This window comes from Pleurodeles waltl, chromosome 4_2, assembly GCF_031143425.1.
Source record: "Pleurodeles waltl isolate 20211129_DDA chromosome 4_2, aPleWal1.hap1.20221129, whole genome shotgun sequence".
In the NCBI taxonomy this organism is placed as follows: Eukaryota; Metazoa; Chordata; class Amphibia; order Caudata; family Salamandridae; genus Pleurodeles; species Pleurodeles waltl.
Window position 1 is genome coordinate 395,551,457 of NC_090443.1, and position 24,039 is coordinate 395,575,495.

Here is a 24,039-nt window from a genome sequence, read left to right on the forward strand (position 1 = left end):
CAGGCGGGAGAGAGAAGGAACTCAGGTTGCCCCGTTCAATCTCCAGGCATGTAGGTGCAGACTCTGGAGGTTGGGGTGTAAAACCTGCCCCTGCGACTGCGAGAGGAGGCCTGCCCTGAAAGGGAGACGGAGCGGAGGGCACATTGAGAGTTGGAGAAGGTCGGAGTACCACACCCTCCTTGGCCAATCCGGAGCTATTAAGATCACTAGCGCCCGGTCTTGGCGAATCTTCCTCAATACTCGAGGAATCAAGGGTATGGGAGGAAACGCGTAAAGCAACTGGCCGCACCAGGTTATTTGAAACGCGTCCCCCAACGCTCCCTGCATCGGATACTGGAGGCTACAGAATAACGGACAATGCGCATTCTCCAGAGTGGCAAACAGATCTACCCGAGGAAACCCCCACCTTTGGAAGATCAAACGGGCTTGATCTGGATGGAGACGCCACTCGTGGTCTGCCGAGAATTGGCGACAGACCGTCCACACGTACATTCAAGACCCCGGCCAGATGATTTGCTACCAAGCAAATCTGATGGTCCTTTGCCCAGGACCATAGTCGAAGAGCTTCTCTGCAGAGAAGGTACGACCCTACTCCTCCCTGTTTGTTTATGTACCACATCGTGGTAGTATTGTCAGTCAGGACCTGTACCGACTGACCACGAAGGGAAGGGAGGAAGGCCTTGAGAGCCAGACGTACAGCCCGTAACTCTAACAGATTGATATGAAACATCTGCTCCTCTGGAGACCAAAGGCCTTTGATCTCCAGATCCCCCAGATGAGCTCCCCACCCTAGAGTGGAAGCATCCGTTATGACCGTGGCCACTGGTGGCGACTGCGCGAACGGCTTTCCTTGTGAAAGATTGTTGCTCGCAATCCACCACTTCAAGTCCACAGCAGCATCTCTGGAGATCTTGACAGCACCTTCTAGATCTCCTTTGTGTTGAGACCACTGCCTTCGGAGGCACCACTGAAGAGCCCTCATGTGCCAGCGAGCATGCGTGACCAACAGAATGCAGGAGGCAAACAGACCGAGCAGACGAAGGACCTTGAGGACTGGAACTACCGCTCCATTTCGAAACATTGGAACCAATTCCTGAATATCTTGAATCCGCTGAGGCGGAGGAAAGGCTCGACTCAATGTTGTATCCAGTACTGCCCCTATGAACAGGAGGCGCTGAGAGGGCTCCAGGTGAGATTTGGGCTCGTTCACCGAAAAACCCAGGTCGAACAACAACTGAGTCGTTGACTGCAGATGATGCGACACAAGCTCCGGCGACTTGGCTTTGATCAACCAGTCGTCCAAGTAAGGGAATACTGCTATCCCTTTCCTTCTGAGCTCTGCCGCAACCACCGACATCACCTTCGTGACGACTCGAGGTGCTGAAGTAAGACCAAACGGAAGGACCGCAAACTGATAGTGCTGCGATCCCACCATAAACCGGAGATACTTCCTGTGTGACTTGAGTATCGGGATATGAAAGTAAGCATCCTGCAAGTCGACAGACACCATCCAATCTTCCTTGTTCAACGCCAAAAGCACCTGAGCTAGGGTCAGCATCTTGAACTTTTCCTGTTTGAGGAACCAATTCAAGATCCTCAGGTCCAGGATTGGTCTCAACCGACCATCCTTCTTGGGAATCAGGAAATACCTTGAGTAACAACCTCAACCCCTTTCCTGCTCTGGGACCAACTCTACCGCGCCCTTTGAAAGGAGGACTTGTACCTCCTGTTCTAGCAACAGGAGGTGTTCTTCTGAACAATAAGCTGGGCGGGGCGGGAACTCCCGAAAAGGAAGGGTGTAGCCTTTTCCCACAATACTGAGAACCCAAGTGTCCGTTGTAATAGTCTTCCACTTGCGGAGAAAATGCTGTAATCTTCCCCCTACAGGAGAGGAGTGAGTGGGAAATGGTGGAAGCCTAAGGCTGCTTTCCCTGCTGCACCCCTCCAGAGAACGAGGAAGAGGCAGAGTGCTGCTGAGAGGCTCCTCTGGTGCAGGCCCTCCCTCTCCCTCTGAAAGATCTATAGGGATGGGAAGAGGTAGGTTGCTGGAATCTCCCCCGAAAGGAAGAGGAGGAAGAGCCACGCCCAAATCCCCGAAACCTCCTGAAAATCCTGGAAGAGGCAGAGGAAGAAGGAGCTTGGAGTCCTAGCGATTTGGCTGTGGCCCTGCTCTCCTTAAAACGTTCCAAGGCCGAATCTGCCTTGGCGCCAAACAGCTTGTCCCCATCAAAAGGGAGATCCAATAGGGTTGACTGCACATCTGCAGAAAACCCCGAATTACAGAGCCAGGCCTGTCTCCTTGCCACCACAGTCGTGCCCATTGCTCTGGTCACCGAGTCGGTCGTGTCCAGCCCAGACTGAATAATCTGGGTCGCGGCAGCCTGGGCATCTGAAACATCCAAAAGACCCTGGGGAAGCTCCGTAAATGATGAGGAAATGTCATCCATAAGAGCATGAATATATCTCCCCAGGATACAAGTTGCGTTGGTGGCCTTCAACGCCAGACTGCAGGACGAAAAGATTTTCTTGGACTGCGCATCCAGTTTCTTCGAGTCCCTGTCCCCAGGCACCGTCGGGAAAGAACCAGGCGCTGATTTGGATGAACAGGAGGCCTGCACCACCAAGCTCTCCGGTGTAGGGTGCCTAGAAAGAAAGCCAGGGTCAGTTGGTGCAGCTCGATACCTCCTGGCTACGGCTCTATGAACCGCTGGGGAAGATACTGGTCTCTTCCACACCTCTAGCACCGGATCCAGCAAAGTGTCATTAAACGGCAATAGAGGCTCTGCCGCAGCTGAGGCCGGATGAAGCACCTCTGTCAGAAGGTTCTGTTTTGTCTCTGCCACCGGCAAAGGCAGGTCCAGAAAACTAGCTGCCTTCCGTACCACTGCTTGAAAGGAAGCAGCCTCCTCCGTGTATTCCCCTGGAGACAAAAGATCCCACTCAGGGGAAGTGTCCAGCCCACTGGCTGTATCTAGACCATGCAGTCCATCACCCGAGTCCTCTAGTTCTCCTTCTTCCAGGACTCGTTGGTACTCCTGCTCCTCTAATAAACAGAGAGCACGTCTCCTCGAATGAAGCCTCTGCTCGATACGCGGAGTCGACAATGCCTCCGCCGAAGCTGAAGATCGGCGCCGATCTTCAGAAGCCACCGACGCCGCGTCTGGCGCCACAGGTAGCTTCGGCGCCGATGAAAGAGCACTCGGAGCGGATGGACCCACGGGAGTCACAGGACGAAATCCGGACGACGGAATGGAAATCTCCGGGACCAATCCCTCCGAAGTCACCGGAGCGGACACCGGCGCCGAGCCCACGTTCCCAAAAGGGAGAAAGGGCATAAAGGGTGCCGGCCGTAGAGGCGCAGGATCACCCAATGAAAAGGCCAAAGGGCCAGCCGGAGCACCCCCTGGAGCCATCTGTTGGAAGATGGTATACATCGCATTTAGGAATGCGGTACTATCGGCTCCAGGAGTGGGAAAAGCCGGATACTGGGATGCCTGTATCGAAGGCGACCCCGACGCCGGCCTCGACGTCTGCGACGCCGGAGACAACACCAGAGGCTGCACCACTTCAATCACCGACGCCTGTCCAGGTGAAGTCAGTGACGCCGGAGAGGGCAACTGCGTCGATGGATGTGGCGTGACCGTGGGACTGACCTCCCAAGTCCTCCGGCGGCGATCCGAAGACCTGGAACGAGTCTCCTTGCTTGAATGGCGCCGTGATTCTCTACGGCGCCGGGAGTCTCGATGACGCCGATGCCTTGGCGAAGAAGACTTCTTATGATGTTTTTCTTTCTTCGACTTCGCCATAAACAACTTCGCCTCACGTTCCTTGAGGGCCTTTGGATTCATGTGCTGGCATGAATCGCAAGTCGAGACGTCGTGGTCGGAGCTTAAACACCAAAGGCAGTCGGAGTGAGGATCCGTAAATGACATCTTGCCCCCACACTCACGACAAGGCTTAAAACCCGACTTTCTCTGCGACATTATTACTGCAGCGAAGGACTACGCAGCAAAAAATACACTGTAACCACGAAAGTAACAGTTGCTCCCTCGAAGATAACCGTTTCGAATGCACGGAAAAAAGGGAACTGACGTCGGCACGTCGTCGAGGACCTCTTATTGCCTGTATGACGTCAGACGGCGTCGCGTGGGCTAGAGTGACGTCCTCGTCGACGTGCAGAGACTAGGAAGAAGATTTCCGTCGAATGCTGGCGCCATGGGAGTATTCATTAGGTGAGGAATCCACAGGTAGTTGTATCCATCAGAAATGGGCATTACTGCAACTTTTATCACATTAGGTCACTGTGGTTAACTGAATAACTGGTTAAACTTCTCACTGATTATAAGTAGCACAATTTAGAAAAAAGCTTGGAGTTCCTTGATATGAAGCTTTTTTAAAACTTCAAAATACAACGCACATTGATTTAGAAGGCTCCGTAGTCATTTCTAAAACAATGATTGGCGAAAGTAGATTATTTTTCAAGGTGACACAATTGCATTGCCTCACAGAAAGGAACATTACTTTAATTTGTTTCCAACATTTTCAAGTCGGAAACCTCAAACAACTAGCTGCACATTCTCTGTGGGTTAGTAGCCAAGCTTTTGTGACTGCTCAACCACTTTTTATCTATATTCATAAATCAACAAAACCACAAACAATGAACATGAGAGAATATAGTTTGATAAATTAATTCCGGATAAACAGTGTCGTTTATGACGGCTGCTGTTCATGGTCAATGCAGCAAGCCTGAAGTAAACAGCAAGAGTGTTCAGGGAAATAGGCTGGCAATGGTGAATGACCAATCAAATCACCTGCTACAAACATTGTGTAACGCGAGCTTTGGGAAGGACCCAATTGGTGGCATTGCAAGATATTCCTACTTTACCAGGTGGAGGCCACAGTCACAATCATGGGTAAGAATAAAGTTAATTGAATTAATTACCATGGCTGCTGGGGACCGAGACCAACCCACCTAATAACCCCAATGCAACTTTCATTGATGTGCAATGCTGAGATTTCTGATTGCAAGAACACCACAAAGGGGAGAAGAGGAGGAAAGAAATATACAAACCTTAATGGTATTACTGCTATTCACAAGGGACGGGGAGGAGGAGGGGAGAAAGGCAACAAATGTCATGCGTTCACAAACAGAAGGCAGAGGTTTTCTGCTTGAGAAACATGGAATGAAAATGCACCCAAAACATACAAAGATATGAACTGAAAATCTGTGGTAGGTGACTGCAATGTAGCACCTTATGATATGACGTACATAGTGTCAGGCGAGAGTGGAACTGCATAAATTTAGTTGAGGTTAGTTTAATCCATTCATGGGACTCCAAACAAAAGTCACTACTGGTTTGGCAACATTACCATCTGACGACTTTTGATTACAGAGTTTAAGTGGTAGCTAGAAGTACCTTCAACTCTTCACACATAATAACAGAACCCAAATGTCAAGAGGTGAAGTTGTTAGCCAGTGGTCAGTACTGGATAAGTCTGAGTGAAAGGATCCAATTCAACCAGCTATGTTAGAATCATGCAAGCATTTACTTCCACTCCATACAGGCAGTCAAAATGGAAGAAGAGTGGTGACGCTACAGTCATTGATAACCCCTTGCCTGGGAATAAGACACCCCAAAAGATTCCTCCAGGGTATCCTGTCTCTCGCGCCCAAAGAAGGGGAAGCTAAGATTTTAGATTTTGCCTGAAATTCTACAACTACCGATCCTCAATAGCTATGCCTTAAAAAGGCAGAGTAGAGATAGTGTGGATAAATCTTAGTGATGCCCAGGTCTAAAGCATGTTCTTTTTTGCAGAATTTGAAACATAAGTTCTGGTCATTGTATTTTGGTACAACCCTGTGAACACGACAGAATATTGTATTTAAGCTTAGTTGGGTGAACTAAGCAAGAGGACTTTCTAACGTAGTTCCAACCAGCCCTAGAAAATCCTCTTATGCATCCAGTAGTTTTATTCTCAAGAAAAAATAACTAATAAATATGCTACTTTGAAGCTACAGAACAATTCAGATGTTGCAGTTCTCACGTTAATATTAAAATCCTCCTGGACGTTAGGCAAGATATTAGGCTGTCAGGCATGTAGACACCCTTGGAAACTGAGGATCTTGCGAACTTAGGCATCCATTCCTTCTGATCCTTATTCCAATGAGAGGCACCCACTGAGTACGAATGAAGTTCAATAATGAAATGAACCCATTAGGGACCCAAAAGTAAGACAATATGGGTACCAACAAAAGAACAAGTTATTTAACATGTGTTAGTTCTCATTCTGGTGGATACTCTATGCAACTGCAGATTCCTCACCTTCAGAATATCTCCAAGCACCATACTGGATCTGAAGAATTCTTCAGCAATGCTCAGGCTTTTTGCCAATTGGAACCAGGTTCGCTCCACTGTGACTCAGTACCATCCCAAAAGAGCAGAGCCACATATAAGCGCCACCGCTATGCACCAAACTTATTTTCCTAATCTTTCTCCTTCCCCACCCTCAAATAATTTCAAACAAATTGTGGGTACAATGCACTGAATTCTAACCATACCACAGAAAGGAGGAATTTGAGAAAAGAGTGTCCATCAGAAAGAGTGTTACAGAAGATAACTTGTTCCTCTGATGGATACTTATAACCACAGATTCCTCATCTAGAAAAGATACCACACAAGTACCTCCCAAAGGTGGAGGATCTGGGTGGAGTTGGACAAGGAAGTAGGTAAAGTGGCCCTCTCACTGGGCCCAAATGTCACGGCAGCAGTGCCTCTTTAGCTTGTGTACAGATGCAAAAGACGCAATCTTGCAGATGTCCAAAACTAGCACACCTCTCATCATTGCTGTTGCCCAGCCTTGGTTCTAGCTGAATGAGCCTGCAGGCTTTCAGGACATAGCTTCTTGTCCAGTGCACAGCACATTTTCATAGAGAAGACAATTCACCTTAACAAGGTCCTTTTTTGCACCACCTTCTCATGAAAAACCCACAAACAGCAAATCATATCCATAATGGTCTCTCATGCAGTCAATGTAAATGCTCAAAGGTCCTTTAGGTTTGAGCTGATGGAATCTCTCCTCTTCTTTTAAAGGGTGACATTGAACAATAAACTCTGGCATCATGATTTAAAGGATGAGGCTAAGAATCTGGTTGCCTAAATAATGCTGCACTTGTATCTTGTAGTGCTATATAGGGCTGGAAAAGGCAGATGTCTGTTCCGGGTCGAAGACCAGCCCTGGAATTGGGTCCAGTATCAGCAGAGTCGTCAAACATAGAAGAAATTGGAGTGGACATAGTGGTCATGGTAGAAGCCTGGAATGGCATTGGTAGAGGTCTGGGAACAGATGTCAAAGAAATAGTCAGTGTCAAGGGATGTTCATGCGGTGGAAGTTCAACTGGGTGCACCAGTGGCTTAGTGGGGCCAGAAAGCACACCAGAGGGTGTTAGAGGCATTAATAAAATGCAGCATGCCCTGAAGACTGCAATTTGCTTCGAAGTCAAAGACAGCTTATGAAATTCATTACATCCTGGAACTGATTGCAGGATGTTTAGGATATGATCTTTCAACTGATTTGCTTGCAGATTCTCGTCTGATTTTGAGTGATGGGATGGGGTCAAGCCCCCCCTGGCTTTGTTGCATTTTTTCGACTTTGTTATACTGGAAGACTGAGCAGAAACAGGATGTTGTGCAGGACAAACTTCTGAAGTGAGATCACAAGCAGCACTGTAAGTTGGAGTGGGACTTGTGCTTCAAAACTTTACCTCTTGCTATCTTTGCAACATAAGAGTTGACACTCGAGCCTGAGCACCACAAACACACGTAGTGCATGTCTGTGACAAACAAATACTTCCTGCAGTCTCAGCATGGTTTGAAACCCATTGCTTTTGAAGGGAACATATTCCTCACCATACTGTAGAAAAGAATTTGGGAGTGGTTGAAAGACTGATTAAGTTGGGAGCATAGCTCTAGATCAGCTCTGAACGGTGTGGAAAAAGTAACTGATGTCAGAGCACACCGATGATGCATAGATGAAGTTCTACTCCGTCACTTCTGGGGTGAGACCTGGTGTGCCATTTAGCACTGCTGAATTATTCTGAGCCAGTCTGGCAACTTGGGGTACTCTACAGATGGGGAATCTATGGTTAGAGGTTCACATCATAATCATTACTTAGACCAGGTTCTGCCACGTCCCACTCAATCTTCACTGCTCTGCTTCATCTGACCTTCACACAGCTGACTGGGAGCCAAATGCATTGCGTCAGAGCCAAGTGCTTCAAAGCAGTGGCATTGGCCTCACTGCCAGAGGGAACAAACTAGGTAAATGGATATTCTATGCGAGATGTGCATAACTCCTGGGCCAACTGGACACCAACTAACAGCGGCTGCCACAACAGAGCAGAGACTCCAGTAACTGACATTTTTGAATGGTGAATGTACTGCCCTCACTTTGCAGTAGTCTCCATTTTAACCAGTCTCTCTCTGAGTCTATTTCCCTGTCATTCTCTTGCTGTCTAAGTATCTCTCTTTGCCTTGGTCTGCTTTCCATGTCTATTTAATAAGCCTTCCCATCTGTCTATTTGGATCTTTCTCAACCTCTCTCAGTCACTCAACACCATCTCATTTTCTAGTTCAGTCACTCTCCATCTCTCAATCAACTCAATCCACCTGTCTCAGTCTGTGTCTCTCCTCTCTCTCTAGCTCTTTCAGTTACATGCTGTCTCTTGATCTTATCCAGTGTCATTCTGTCAGTCATTCTCACTCTTATCCGTTCTCTAAACCACTCTCTCTCCTCTTCTTTTTCTCTCTTTATATCTTAGTTTCCCAGCATGTCTCTCTCTGTACCTCAGTCTTTATCTTGCCCTCTGCCTCTTGGGGAGTCAGCTTCTGGGTCTTTCTAAATTTCAGGCTCTGCCACTGCACCACTGCATTAGTCTTTCAGAGTTGTTCTTTCTCTGTCTTGAGTGGTCTCTCGCTTTATTTCCATCTCTTTTCCTTGGTCTTGCTCTCCCCTCTCTTTCTCTATATCTCTATTTCTGCCTCTAAGTAGTTAATGGCCTCTTTTTCACCTGTCTTCCCCTCTCTGTCCTGCAGTTTATCAGCGTGCTTCACAGTCTCGGTCTGTTTCTGTCTCTCTGAGTCTCAGTCCTTCTTGATCTTTCTCTTTTGCTTGGACTATTTAATTTGCTCTCTTTCATTCTCTTCCTTACAGGTCTACATCCCACTTTCACAATCTCCCACTCTCCCACAATGAATGTCGCTCTGAATAGCTCAGCTGCAGTCTGTCTTTTTCCTTCACCATCTTCATGTCTATATATCTTTTGAAGACAAAACACATTTAAAAGGAGCACCTCAAGCATGGATACACAGGTGTCAACATTTGTTGGACGTCACAAGGCAAAAAGTTATAAACATAGGAGATCTTATAATGCAGACTTTTCTGCATTTCTCTATTCCCTTAGACCTGACCCTGTAGAGGGTTGTCATGGGCGATTGGCTCTTACGGACGTCACTGCACCTTGTGCTGATTGTCACTGGCACCCACAGCCCATAGCACCGACCGACAATTTGCCCTATACAGCTTCACAAAGTACATTCCTCTTGGCCAATTGCCGTTCACTGTCCGCTCATAATCTGGATATTAACCTCCTCCTGAGCGGCTTGAAACCTACAGCTCTTTTATCTTTTTTTTTTTACGGAGACTTGGCTCCATGAGGGATCGCCACTCGACATAACCCTAGCTCTGCCTAAAGACTACTCAATAATCAGGCTATATAGAGCCTCTGCAAAGGAGAGGGGGAGTGGGGGGGCCGGGGGGGGGGGGGGGGGGGCAGGGGGATGGAGATGCCATCATCTTTAGGGAATCAGTCAAGGTCACCTCTTGCCCCTTCAGTTACCAGACTGTGAGAGTATGTCTTTCTCTATCCTAATAAACTCTGTGTAGTTTTTCAGGGGCCTTAGTATATCGTCCCCCTGGCTCAGTGCAACATTTCCTACAATCATTCCCGGAGCAAGTTGCTGAACTAATATGCAACAAAGAGAACAAAAACAACGCTGCAGCTAAAAGATTCTTGTTGGATACGGCTGCCTTGGACCCAACACAATTGGTCAGAGGCCCTACACATAATAAAAGGTCATACCATTGACCCAGTTTTCAGGAATACAGTTGGTTTAACTGCCCTGCCCCCCTACTCCTTTGGCTTGATGGGATCATTTCTTAATCTCCCTTAATCTACCACCCCCCTGCACCAGTTAAATCTTCTCAAATTATAACTCAACCTTACAGGCGCTGGCACACGCTTAATGCTAGTGAGTGGATTAGTACTTTAGAGAGTCTGAAACCCACCTTGAAGGGAAATATGGCCTGTTCCCTAGAGCTATTTAATGATTGGATTACCTAAAGTCTAGATATTGTCCTGCCCTATACATCAAGGTCGGGAAGACATTTAAAAAAAGGTGCCCCTTGGTTCTCCACCCACTTACGTCTCTTAAAAAAGGGATGCAGACGTTTGGAAAGAAGATGGAGAAAAACTTATGATACTTCACTGAAAGAAGACTACTGGAAGGCCATTAGACTGTTGCGTGAGGAAATTAAATTAGCCCAAAGCACCTATTATGCTGCTAAAATAGAACAAAGTTCTAATTCCCCCAAAGAGATTTTTCATCTAATAAGAGAAATTTCCCACTCTCATTCTTATACTGAATCTGCGGAAGCCTCTCACAAACATAGCAATGATCTGGGTTCATTTTTTCAGAAAAACATTTCAGACATTTGTTTGGCCTTCCCGATGGTCACTTACAGCCCCCAAGTTCCGAGAGAGGAATATCTAAACGGCACAGGGGTGCGCTCCCAGTTCTCACCTCTCTCTACGGATCTGGTTTCAACACTGTAGACACTCTCAAAACGGCTTCCCCTTTGGACCCCGCACCACCTTCAATCTTAGCTCGAGGGTCATCTGTAATCATTCCTACTCTGACAGAATTGTTGAATCTGTCGCTGTTCAGCAGTACCATCCCCCATCATTGGAAACATGCCATTGTGAAACCACTGCTTAAGAAACCCAATTTAGATGCATCCAGCACTCAATAATTATAGGCCTATTTCCTTGCTGCCAGCCCTTTCTAAGATTCTTGAAAAATATGTGAACATTCATCTCTCCAACTTCCTTGAAGACAATAACATTCTTCATCCCTCTCAGATGAGCTTTAGGCCTTTACAAAGCACGAAATCAGCATTGATTGGAGTTACAGAGGAAGTTAGGAAGCGCCTTGACCAGGGACTGGTGTCAGCGATTATTCTTCTTGACCTCAGTGCCGTATTTGACACTGTAGATCACAACATTCTACTTCAGAGAATGAGGGAGTCCAGAGTCACAGGCAATGCTCTGAGATGGTTCTCCTCGTTTTTAGAGGCAAGGTCATTTCAGGTACTAGATTGTTCCCTTTTCTCCAGCTGCTTCAAAAGTCTTCTCTTAGCCCCACTTTGTTTAATATCTATATATATATATATATCTATATCTCTCTCTCTCTCACTATATATATATATATATATATCTCTCAAACCAAGGCCCTTTCAGGGTTAGAGTGACGCATAAATTATGCAAAAAACAAAGGAGAACTCTGGGAAGTTCCCAATTTTAGGTGGAGAGCTGCTCTAGTAAGGAGCACCCTACAACACCAGCGACACTCTAGATTTGCTCACCTCAAATGTCTGCTTATCTAGCAAAGTTTTTAAGCATAGGATCAGCACAGTGCTATCCTCGCCTAAAGGTCAGGGGTTGCTTTACTCATTCCAGGTTGGCTAGGATGGTATTTGACCAGTCCAAAGCTGTAATACTGTGCCTGGAGTGGTAAATGGCTTTTGTCATTTTACAGCTCGGCGAGGATGACACTGTGTCAATCCTATGCTTAAAGATTTTGTTGTACAAATGGCAAAAGACTTTGTCACTATCTAGCTCGGCGAGGATAGCACTGTGCTGATCCTATGCTTAAAAACTTTGCTAGATAAGCAGACATTTGAGGTGAGCAAATCTAGAGTGTCGCTGGTGTTGTAGGGTGCTCCTTACTAGAGCAGCTCTCCACCTAAAATTGGGAACTTCCCAGAGTTCTCCTTTGTTTTTTGCATATATATCTATATATATATGGAAAATGTCACTTACCCAGTGTACATCTGTTCGTGGCATTAGTCGCTGCAGATTCACATGCTGTGCACATCCCGCCATCTGGTGTTGGGCTCGGAGTGTTACAAGTTGTTTTTCTTCGAAGAAGTCTTTTTTCGAGTCACGAGACCGAGGGACTCCTCCCATTTCGACTCCATTGCGCATGGGCGTCGACTCCATCTTAGATTGTTTTCCCCGCAGAGGGTGAGGTAGGAGTTGTGTATGCTAGTAATAGTGCCCATGCAATGGAGTGAATACGTATGTACATAATGAAGTTTAAAGTAATATATTTACAAATTTACAAATGTTCAAGATCAACTTCTAAACGGCTACAGGATCCCGGGGAGGCGGGTGGGCGCATGTGAATCTGCAGCGACTAATGCCACGAACAGATGTACACTGGGTAAGTGACATTTTCCGTTCGATGGCATGTGTAGCTGCAGATACACATGCTGTGCATAGACTAGTAAGCAGTTATCTCCCCAAAAGCGGTGGTTCAGCCTGTAGGAGTTGAAGTTGTTTGAAATAATGTTCGTAGTACAGCTTGACCTACTGTGGCTTGTTGTGCCGTTAACACATCTACACAGTAGTGTTTGGTAAATGTATGAGGCGTAGACCATGTTGCTGCCTTACATATTTCGTTCATTGGAATATTTCCTAGAAAGGCCATGGTAGCACCTTTTTTTCTGGTTGACTGTGCCTTTGGTGTAATAGGCAGCTCTCTCTTTGCTTTAAGATAGCAGGTTTGAATACACTTAACTATCCATCTAGCAATGCCTTGTTTAGAAATTGGATTCCCTGTATGAGGTTTTTGGAAAGCAATAAATAATTGTTTTGTTTTTCGAATTAGTTTTGTTCTGTCAATGTAGTATTAGTGCTCTTTTGATGTCTAATGTAGGCAGTGCTCTTTCAGCTACAGAATCTGGCTGTGGGAAGAACACTGGTAATTCTACCTTTTGATTCAAGTGGAATGGTGAGATCACTTTTGGTAAAAAATTTGGATTTGTCCGTAGAACTACTTTATGCTTGTGTATTTGAATAAATGGTTCTTGTATGGTAAATGCTTGAATTTCACTCACTCTTCTTAGAGATGTGATGGCAATCAAAAATGCAACTTTCCATGTTAAGTATTGCATTTCACAAGAGTGCATGGGCTCAAAAGGTGGACCCATGAGTCGTGTTAAGACAATGTTGAGGTTCCATGAAGGAACTGGTGGTGTTCGTGGTGGTATAATTCTCTTTAGGCCTTCCATAAATGCTTTTATGACTGGTATCCTAAATAATTAAGTTGAGTGCGTAATTTGCAGGTAGGCTGAAATTGCGGTCAGATGTATCTTTATTGAAGAGAAAGCTAGCTTTGACTTTTGCAATTGTAGTAAGTATCCTACTATATCTTTGGCAGATGCGTGTAAGGGTTGAATTTGATTATTATGGCAGTAATAAACAAATCTTTTCCACTTATTTGCATAGCAGTGTCTAGTGGTAGGTTTCCTAGCTTGTCTTATGACCTCCATACATTCTTGTGTGAGGTCTAAGTGTCCGAATTCTAGGATTTCAGGAGCCAAATTGCTAGATTCAGCGATGCTGGATTTGGGTGTCATCTGTTGTTTGTGTTGTGTTAACAGATCTGGTCTGTTTGGTAGTTTGACATGAGGTACTACTGAGAGGTCTAGTAGTGTTGTGTACCAAGGTTGTCTTGCCCATGTCGGTGCTATTAGTATAAGTTTGAGTTTGTTTTGACTCAATTTATTTACTAGATATGGAAGGAGTGGGAGAGGGGGAAAAGCGTAAGCAAATATCACTGACCAGCTCATCCATAACGCATTGCCCTGAGGCTGATCTTGTGGGTACCTGGATGCGAAGTTTTGGCATTTTGAGTTTTTCTTTGTTGCAAATAGATCTATTTGTGGTGTTCCCCACATTTGAAAGTAAGTGTTTAGTATTTGGGGGTGAATCTCCCATTCGTGGATCTGTTGGTGATCCCGAGAGAGATTGTCTGCTAACTGGTTCTGAATTCCTGGAATAAATTGTGCTATTAGGCGAATGTGGTTGTGAATCGCCCAATGCCATATTTTCTGTGTTAGGAGACACAAATGTGTCGAATGTGTGCCTCCCTGTTTGTTTAGGTAATACATTGTTGTCATGTTGTCTGTTTTGACAAGAATGTGTTTGTGGCTTATTATGGGTTGAAATGCTTTGAGCGCTAGAAATACCGCTAACAGTTCTAAGTGATTTATGTGAAACTGTTTTTGCTGTATGTCCCATTGTCCTTGGATGCTGTGTTGATTGAGGTGTGCCGCCCCCACCCTATCATGGAAGCATCTGTTGTTATTACGTATTGTGGCACTGGGTCTTGGAAAGGGCGCCCTTGGTTTAAATTTATACTGTTCCACCATTGAAGCGAGATGTATGTTTGGCGGTCTATCAACACCAGATCTAGAAGCTGACCCTGTGCTTGTGACCATTGTGATGCTAGGCACTGTTGTAAGGGCCGCATGTGCAACCTTGCGTTTGGGACAATGGCTATGCATGAAGACATCATGCCTAGTAGTTTCATCACCAGTTTGACTTGTATCTTTTGATTTGGATACATGGTCTGTATCACATTGTGAAATGTGTGAACTCTTTGTGGACTTGGAGTGGCAATCCCTTTTGCTGTGTTGATTGTTGCTCCTAAGTATTGCTGTGTTTGACACGGCAGAAGGTGTGACTTTGTGTAGTTGATTGAGAAACCTAGTTTGTGGAGGATTTCTATGACATATTTTGTGTGTTGTGAACACCGTCTTAGCGTGTTGGTTTTGATTAACCAATCGTCTAGGTACGGGAACACATGTATTTGCTGTCTTCTGATATGTGCAGCTACTACTGCTAAGCATTTTGTAAAAACTCTTGGTGCAGTTGTTATTCCGAATGGCAACACTTTGAATTGGTAATGTATCCCTTGGAATACAAACCTTAGGTACTTTCTGTGCGAAGGATGTATTGGTATATGGAAATATGCATCCTTTAGGTCTAGTGTTGTCATGTAGTCTTGTTGTTTGAGCAGTGGGATTACGTCTTGTAATGTAACCATGTGAAAGTGATCTGATTTGATGTAGGTATTTAATGTTCTGAGATCTAGTATAGGTCTTAGAGTTTTGTCTTTTTTGGGTATTAGAAAGTACAGTGAGTAAACTCATGTGTTTATTTGTTGTTTTGGTACTAACTCTATTGCTTCTTTTTGTAGCAATGCCTGAACTTCTAGTCCTAGAAGATCTATATGTTGTTTTGACATATTGTGTGTTTTCGGTGGGATGTTTGGAGGGAATTTGAGAAATTCTATGCAATAACCATGCTGGATAATTGCTAAGACCCAAGTGTCTGTTGTTATTTCCTCCCAATGTTTGTAAAACTTGGTTAGTCTCCCCCCCCACAGGTGTTATGTGTTGGGGATTTGTGACCTTGAAGTCACTGCTTGTTTGGAGGAGTTTTGGGACTTTGGAACTTTACTCTATTCCTTTGAAATTGTCCCCCTCTATATTGTCCCTGAAAACCTCCCCACTGATACTGGCTCTGGTAAGTGGGCTTTGTTTGTGAGGTTGTGGCTTCTGTGGTTTGCCCTCGAAACCCCCCTCGAAATTGTGTCTTTCGAAATGTGCCTCTGCTCTGTGGGGAGTAGAGTGCACCCATGGCTTTGGCCGTGTCAGTGTCTTTCTTAAGTTTGTCGATCGCAGTGTCCACCTCCGGCCCAAACAACTGTTGTCCATTGAATGGCATATTCAGCACAGCTTGCTGTATCTCTGGTTTAAATCCTGATGTACGCAGCCATGCATGTCTCCTTATTGTTACTGCTGTGTTGACAGTTCTAGCAGCTGTGTCTGCAGCATCCATTGCTGACCGTATCTGATTATTGGAGATACCCTGTCCTCCTTCTACTACTTGCTGCGCTCTTTTTTGGAACTCCTTGGGTAAATGTTCAATAAGGTGTTGCATCTCATCACAATGGGCCCTATCATATCTGGCTAGCAAAGCTTGCGAATTTGCAATACGCCACTGGTTTGCTGCCTGTGCCGCCACCCTTTTGCCTGCAGCATCGAATTTTTGACTTTCTTTATCTGGAGGTGGTGCATCTCCTGAAGTATGAGAGTTGGCTCTTTTGCGCGCTGCTCCCACTACAACAGAGTCTGGTGTTAGCTGTTGTGTAATGTACACTGGGTCTGTTGGTGGCGGTTTATATTTTTTATCTACTCTTGGAGTAATGGCTCTCCCTTTAACAGGCTCCTCAAACACTTGTTTGGAGTGTTTTAGCATTCCAGGTAGCCTAGGAAGACTCTGATATTGGCTGTGTGTGGACGACAGTGTATTAAAAAGAAAGTCGTCTTCAATGGGCTCTGAATGAAGGCTGACATTATGAAATGCCGCTGCTCTTGACACCACCTGTGCGTAGCCTGTACGATCCTCTGGTGGTGATGGTTTAGCTGGATAGCATTCTGGACTATTATCTGACACTGGTGCGTCATAAAGGTCCCATGCGTCAGGGTCATCTTGACTCATTCCTGTATGAGTTGGGGATTGCATCATTGGTGGAGTTGCTACCGGTGATGGTTGCTGAGAGTGATGTGGGGATGGTGGCGGTGTTACTTGTTTAGCCACCTTTGCGTGTGGCTGTTTGTCCTTGTCTTGGAAGGCAAGCTTGCGTTTCATTTTGACTGGAGGAAGAGTGCGGATCTTCCCTGTATCTTTTTTAATAAAGAGCCGTCTTTGTGTGTGATCTGGCTCTATTGCCTGTAATTCCTGTCCAAATCTATGTGTCTTCATTTGTGTGGACAGTCCTTGTTCCTCAATGTAGGAACTTGTTTTCGGTTCCGAGGCCGGATATTTCGGTACCGAAACCGTTTCGGCTGCTTTTTTCGGCTCCGACGAAACCTTTTTTACTTTCGGCGTCGTGCTCTCTCAGTGCCGACCCGTTTCGGTGCCGAATCTTCTCTGAGCCACTATCTCGGGCCCGAGATTGCTGTGTGCCGGTATCTCGACCGGAGTCGGATGACTTCGACACCAGCTCGCCCTTTTTCGGTGCCGATGAACGGTCACCTACTTTTCGGGTAAAGCCATGGCCTTTTGGCGGTGGCGTCCCCTGGGCATTAGCGCTTTTCTCGTGAGTTCTTGGTTTCGACGTCTTACTCACGGTTTTAGGCGTTTCCTCTGGATCGATCTCCTCAGAGTCCGACTCCTGGGTGGAGAATGTTTCTTCCTCCTCCTCGAAACGCTCTTGTCCTGTCGGCGCCGACGCCATTTGCAGTCTTCTTGCTCTTCGGTCCCTGAGTGTCTTCCTGGACCGAAACGCTCGACAACAGGCCTCACAAGTATCCTCCTTGTGTTCTGGTGACAAACACAAGTTACAGACCAGATGTTGATCTGTATATGGATACTTGTTATGGCATTTTGGACAGAAGCGGAATAGGGTCCGTTCCATCAGCCTTGAAGAGACACGTGGCCTGGCCGACCAGGCCCCGACGGGGATGGAAAAAAAACCCGAAGGGTCACCGGAGCTCTTCTTAATTCGGTGTCGATCTGTTGTAACTAACCCGATACCGAACGCAAACAATACTGACGATTTTTCTGAGATTCTAACTAACTTTCCGACCTGAAACACGGAGCGAAAAGGAACACGTCCGAACCCGATGGCGGAAAAAAAACAATCTAAGATGGAGTCGACGCCCATGCGCAATGGAGTCGAAATGGGAGGAGACCCTCGGTCTCGTGACTCGAAAAAAGACTTCTTCGAAGAAAAACAACTTGTAACACTCCGAGCCCAACACCAGATGGCGGGATGTGCAGAGCATGTGCATCTGCAGCTACACATGCCATCGAACATATATATATGGTTCCATTGGCAAAGATAGTGGAGCCATACGGGCTCGCCCTAGTTTCATATGCAGATGATACCCAGTTTGTGGTCTCTTTTTCAAATGAGCAGAGCTCATTTGAGTCATTAATTGCCCCTTGTCTACAGGCAGTGTCCGAATGGATGTCAGAGTGTCAACTCAAGCTAAACGGAGGTAAGACAGAGGTCATGATTCTGGATCATCACGCTCGGCCGAATCTTATTCCCTCCGTGCTCCATTCTTTGGGAGATTTGCCCCCCCAACCCCACAAGGAATACATTAAGAGTTTAGGAGTCTGGCTCAACCCATGGCTGGCCGTGGACCAGCAGGTGAAGAACATTTCCTCCACTTGTTTTGGTATATTCAGGCTCCTTAGAAAGGTGTTTAAAATTCTCCCACCTATCGCCAAATGACTCATCATCTAGGCACTCATTATCTCTCACCTGGATGATGGTAATGCCTTGTATCTTGGTGCTCTGAAATATGTTATAAGGAAATTACAGGTGGTGCAGAACACTGCTGCCCCCCTTCTTTTCAACATACCTAGGCATGAATTGGCTAAATCAGCTCTTTCTGCTCTGCACTGGCTCCCAATGGAGCAACGGATGAAGTTTAAAACGTTGTGTTGCAGCCACAGAGCACTTTACAATAAAGGTTCTCCGCTTTTGAGATTCCTTGCCTCCTTCCATAATCCTGTTAGACATGTCAGGTCTTCTTCGGCGGCGCAAGCCGTAATCCCTATAGTAAAAAGTCTAAATGGGGCAGAAGATCTATGTCCTACTTTGGTGCCAACTTGTGGAACTCTCTCTCCCTGGTTTTACGACAAACCAGCCAAGAACTATCTTTTCGTCATCCTTTGGGTAAGATAACATAACACAACACACAACACAACATATAACATAACATATAACATAACAAAGCACCCCACATAGGAATTTTACCACCAGAAGCAATAATTCATCCATAATGTTTGGAGAGGTCTTAGTGGTGAAAAAAAGACTTGAACAATGAGAAAATGATAGTGAGATAACAGCAACCACATGCAGTCTATTGATCTATGTATTATGGTAGACAGTATCAAATCCAACTCCGAGATTAAGCAACGCTAAAAATGCTGCCTTCTTTTGGTCTACAATCTCCAACAGCCTCTCACGGATGTCCACTGAAGCCATCTATGGGTTCATATACAATCAATAACCAAATTGTAGATTGCCCAAAAGGCTCAAAACCTGCTTGGAGTCCACATTTTTAAGAACATTTATCAAAAAAGGAGTTCCAGAAATAGATTGGTGGATGTGCACTGCCAGTATAGTTTTGTGTGAATCTGGTGAATTCCCTTACATTGTCTGTTAGATCCTTTATCTGCAGCACTGAGACGGACAGGTGACTTGAGGGGTAACAAAAAAAAAATCCTTTTTAGCATAGAAGAGAGTTACACTATCTGAGATGGCAAACTGAGTGGACTGCTCTGTGCCTCAATGGAACCTATTTTGCGTTTAACTTGCACACATTTGATGTGGTGCTCACTGCATGCCTTAATGAAATTATTGCAAAAGTGAGAAAGCCTATTTCTACTCTTCATATTTCCATAAAAAAAGGTGAGAGTAAAACTGTGTCAAGAACAGCACAAAGGACTTTTGTCCAAACAATAGCGTACTGGATCACAAGGATGCTCCTCCAAGGACACAACGCTGGCAGAGAATCGCTAGGAAAAAACAGTGACAATGGTCACTATCAAAAACAAAGATAATATGGTGCAGTCTTCACAAAACGTTCTTTCCTAAACATAATATAATGGAAAAGGATGAAGGTGGTCACAAATATTTTGTAAATTAGTCACGTCCTCTGCCTGAAGACGCTCATCGCACCACTTTATTTGCTTCCTCAACTACAGGATCATAGGATATTAAGTGATCTTAAGGTGCAAAATGCCAAAGTACCATATAAGAAAGCTATGAATTACCCGAGAAAAAAATGTGAGGAAGGGGTTGGGTTTTGTAATAAAGAGGGCCCTGTCTCAACATTCAGAATCGTATTCTCAATGTAATAATAGCTTAACATATTTTTGCTGGGGAGTGATAGCAGTCCAAGCAGGTAAGCTATAGTAACTTTTTTTGTAAATGGTGCCTTATATCTCGCATCTGCCATTTTTAAACCATGTAAATAACAGCTGTTATTTCTCAAACTAATGGCACTCAATTTACAGAATTCAGAAGAATAGAAAGTTGCTGTGCTTTTTATAGATCTGTTTGCCCACCTTTGTGGAAGGCATGTATAGTAATTGTGACCAAAATCATATGAGCTAGGCTTGATACAAGCAAAAACCAAAAACACTATATTCACCTTAGCAATATAGATATCAAAGTATGTATTTGTGGAACTAAGAATAGTATACCTATACTAATCGATATACCCTTACCCTCTTGATATTTTCGTCTCCGATATTTTAGCACTGCATTTTGGCAGCACAATGTTTTTGTAGTCTACATTTCAATATACAAATTCAAACACACCCAAAACACCACAGTCCTGGTAAAGGCAGAGATCTCAACAATACAGTACTTGGGAACTCCTTACCACACGTTAATGAAGCAGAGCCTGCTAAAAACACAACCTAGCATTATAATGTTAACGAGCAAGAACCAAATTATCCTGACAAGGAATCACACTTACCATATTCACAAGACTGCTGGAGGTCAGAGATTATCCGGAGGATATTGTTCATTAAATTTGAGCGCTGCTCGTTCTCAAGAATGCTGCCAGTGGAAGGATAGGCTGAATCGATGTACGTTAGGTCGGAAAGGTACATACCTACAGAGAGAAGTAAAGGAAATCACACATTAGTGCAAAGAAGCTGCACATTTCAATAGATTGAGAGGGTCACTTAATTGAGCCCTAAATCTATTGTACATAAAACCTCATTGACAAAAAATATCTTGTCCTCGGGTCTTTTACGTATGTCTCTTTTCTTATTACCATTCATAAACAAAGAAGACACTTAAAATTCTGGAAGTCCAATGTGATTCCCTGCTAGAACATGTTTGCTTAATAGCCTATGATATTCCTGAACCAAAGATTTCCCTCCACAGTGCACAAGAGAATGTTACTGCTACGGAGCCATGATGAACACTGACAAACATTTCCAAGTTCCTGAGAAGGGTGACGATTACACTGTAATCAGTTCGTAGAGCAGAGCAGGGAGTATGGGTAAGGTCTCACCTGAACATGTTGTTCTCACCTGAACTTCAATTTTACCACTGTAAAAATAAAGCTTGATTTTTGAAAGTTTTTTTTAATTAAATTGTTTCATGACATATACATGTCGAAATAACTCATGACCGAAACATACATTAACATGAGCACAACCACCAACGTCTACAATCCAGGTACTAAGATGATCAGTTGAATGCTTCTAATAGGTCAACAATCCTCCAGAATGCAAAATTGACAAAACTTGCAACAAGCACTAAGAAAAACATTCAACCTGAGACGACCTTCAGACTACACACAGTTCACTGAAAATGAATCTTGCTTTAAGCCCCCTCATTCCCTTTGTAAAATGTTAGCACTTCCCCTTTTGATGGCAAGGTTTGGAACACAGCGATCACAATTCAGTTACACATCTCTATGTAGTGTACACCCCCAAAAATGTTCAATCACAACTTTTGGCTGTTACAGGAAATAAACAGAATGGAGTAATGAATGGGCCTTCAACCCTCCGCTGCCAGCCAGAGAATTGTCAGGTCAAGCAATCATCAAAAATGAGAAAGTTAGGGACCTCAATACACAGAATAAGTCAACTCACTTCTTAGTTAATATGCGTTGTCTACCAATGGAGGATTCACCCCACCCGTTACAAGCAATGGTGCAAGGTCTTCCATGTTCTTTGACACAATGCTCCATACATCAGGATTTCAAATTAAACTAAGGGAGGGGATGTGAACAGTATTCCATAAACAATATATCCTTCAATTACGCAGTTCACAACTACAGAAAATAAATTATGGTCCTGAGCTTACTACTCCGGCACTGCCATCCTTGGAGTCCATACTAGTGGTTATAGGACTGGTCCCTTACCTGCTAGATTTTCAGCAAAAATACCCGTGACATTTCTTATAAGGCACAGGTTAAGGAAAATAGAACATTTTAGGTAGTAAACACTAACTGTATGGTGCGGTACTGCAGAGACACCTGGCCTGCTTGTAAACTCCGGAGACAGCAATATGAGATAAGAAACCCAGTACAAAAGTACAGGGTTGCAATGAGGTAAATTCGTATATTGAAAATACAGAGCTTTAAGGAGGCAAGTGTTGCTAGGCAGTAATGACAATAGGATCCTAGACAGAAAGCCCAGGGCTGTTATGGGGTACGTAGTCATATTCAGAAAGTATAGTATTATAATATAAAAGTGTTGTTGCTCTATTAACCTCTGTCAATATGGCTCTTAGTAAAGGCAAGTTCTAACTTCTCCCATTATGACCTCCCTCACTTGCTTATCTCCCTCCTGCTCCTTTTGTGTCTCCGAATTAGTTCCCTCCATTTTGATCCATCTGAAATCTGTTGGCTCTCTGAAATCCCTATTTTGCTTGATGTATTTTGCTCCTTCGGTAAGCCCACTTTGAGCTCTATAATTCGCTTTTCACTTCACTCCATCAGTCTACTTTCTATTTGTTTTGCTTCCTCTATACAACCTCCCTGGTATTCTTATTTGTCTGTCTCTAATTTTCTCAGTTTCGACTCATCTGTCTACTCATTCTATAGTACCCAGCTTTGCTCCCATTGTTTAGCTCCGTCCACAATCTATTTTGCCTTCTCTGTGACCCGCAGTGACATTTTAATACTTGTGTAACCCAGGTATCATGCTTTTCTCAATTTGTGACACATTATTTATGCTCATATAGTGCATCCATGACTTCTATTTAGCTAAATGAGATTTCCCCAGCGGCACCTTCTCTAAGAGATACCTCGAAGGACGAAGAGTAGGTACTCTTGACTGCATTACTTAATTGAACCAGCAAAGGCCTGGGAAAATATGAGAGCTATAAAGAGTATCAGGACAGTCGACGTTGAGAACATTGTGGAGACCAAGACACGTGTTCTGCCCTTTCCTTGTGTCAAAGAGGTGATATTACACACTTTTAACTGCATGAGTGCTGTGTAAACTATATACGATTATAAGGTGTGCATTGTTATATGTAGCAAACTCCAACCACCAAAATCCAAGAAATATTATACAAAACACTCAACCAAGTACTCTTTACAGGTATTGTTATGTACTTGTAATGCTACAGATATGCACCATTACAGCGGCACTTACTAGTCTTTTTTTCAAACATTTTTAGTGAGTTTTCCAGTACAGGTTACAAACGGATATAGAGAATACAGAGCGAGTGTTCCGCAAGACATGGTTGTACTTACTAGTCTTTTATATTCCATCCACATATTTTCTTACCAAAAAAAAAAAAAAAGAAACATTAGACACCTATGTGCACCATACACAGAACAAAGTCAACTGGATGCCAGAGTGCAGCCATGTCAAGCGAACCAGTCAAGCCCAAATGAACGTCCATCTTAAGCTGGCCTGAAGACAACAAGCTGGCTTATAAAGTAACACAGCAACACATGCCCACCCTTCCATGGAATCTAGACAACTGGCTAATGACACTTAGCAACACAAGAATCTCCTGAGGTAAAGCACTGGACAAACCGGGCACCCGAGTGAAGTAAAATAAAAGGCACGGTTCCATGACACACAGTACTATACACACAGTACACTACAAACTCCCCTCCGGCCCCCAACAGGATCCGACACCTCTTATTCATACCATCAACTAACATAAAAGGTTACTCAATAATATGTTGGGCATCTTGGGCTACCTTATGTCCGGTAAGTGATATCGATAAATAGGTAAAGGGCGCTCAGTCTCCGAAAAAGCAACTGAGCCCAACAAATGTTGGCAGTGTGCTATACAAAAGGCAGTGCACTAACAGAAGAAAAACAGCTGTGGTGAAAAGGGC

General features: G+C 44.6%; 1 protein-coding gene across 5 annotated transcripts in view; it reads right to left on the bottom strand.

Annotated features, from left to right (window-relative positions):
• RALGPS2 (Ral GEF with PH domain and SH3 binding motif 2) overlaps positions 1-24,039 on the bottom strand; it is an 812,647-nt gene that overhangs the window by 276,159 nt on the left and 512,449 nt on the right. For all 5 annotated transcript variants that reach the window (XM_069231548.1, XM_069231547.1, XM_069231545.1 and 2 more), the window contains one exon: positions 20,695-20,832. In XM_069231548.1, coding sequence (XP_069087649.1) covers positions 20,695-20,832 — 138 coding nt within the window. The remainder of the gene's footprint in view (positions 1-20,694; positions 20,833-24,039) is intronic.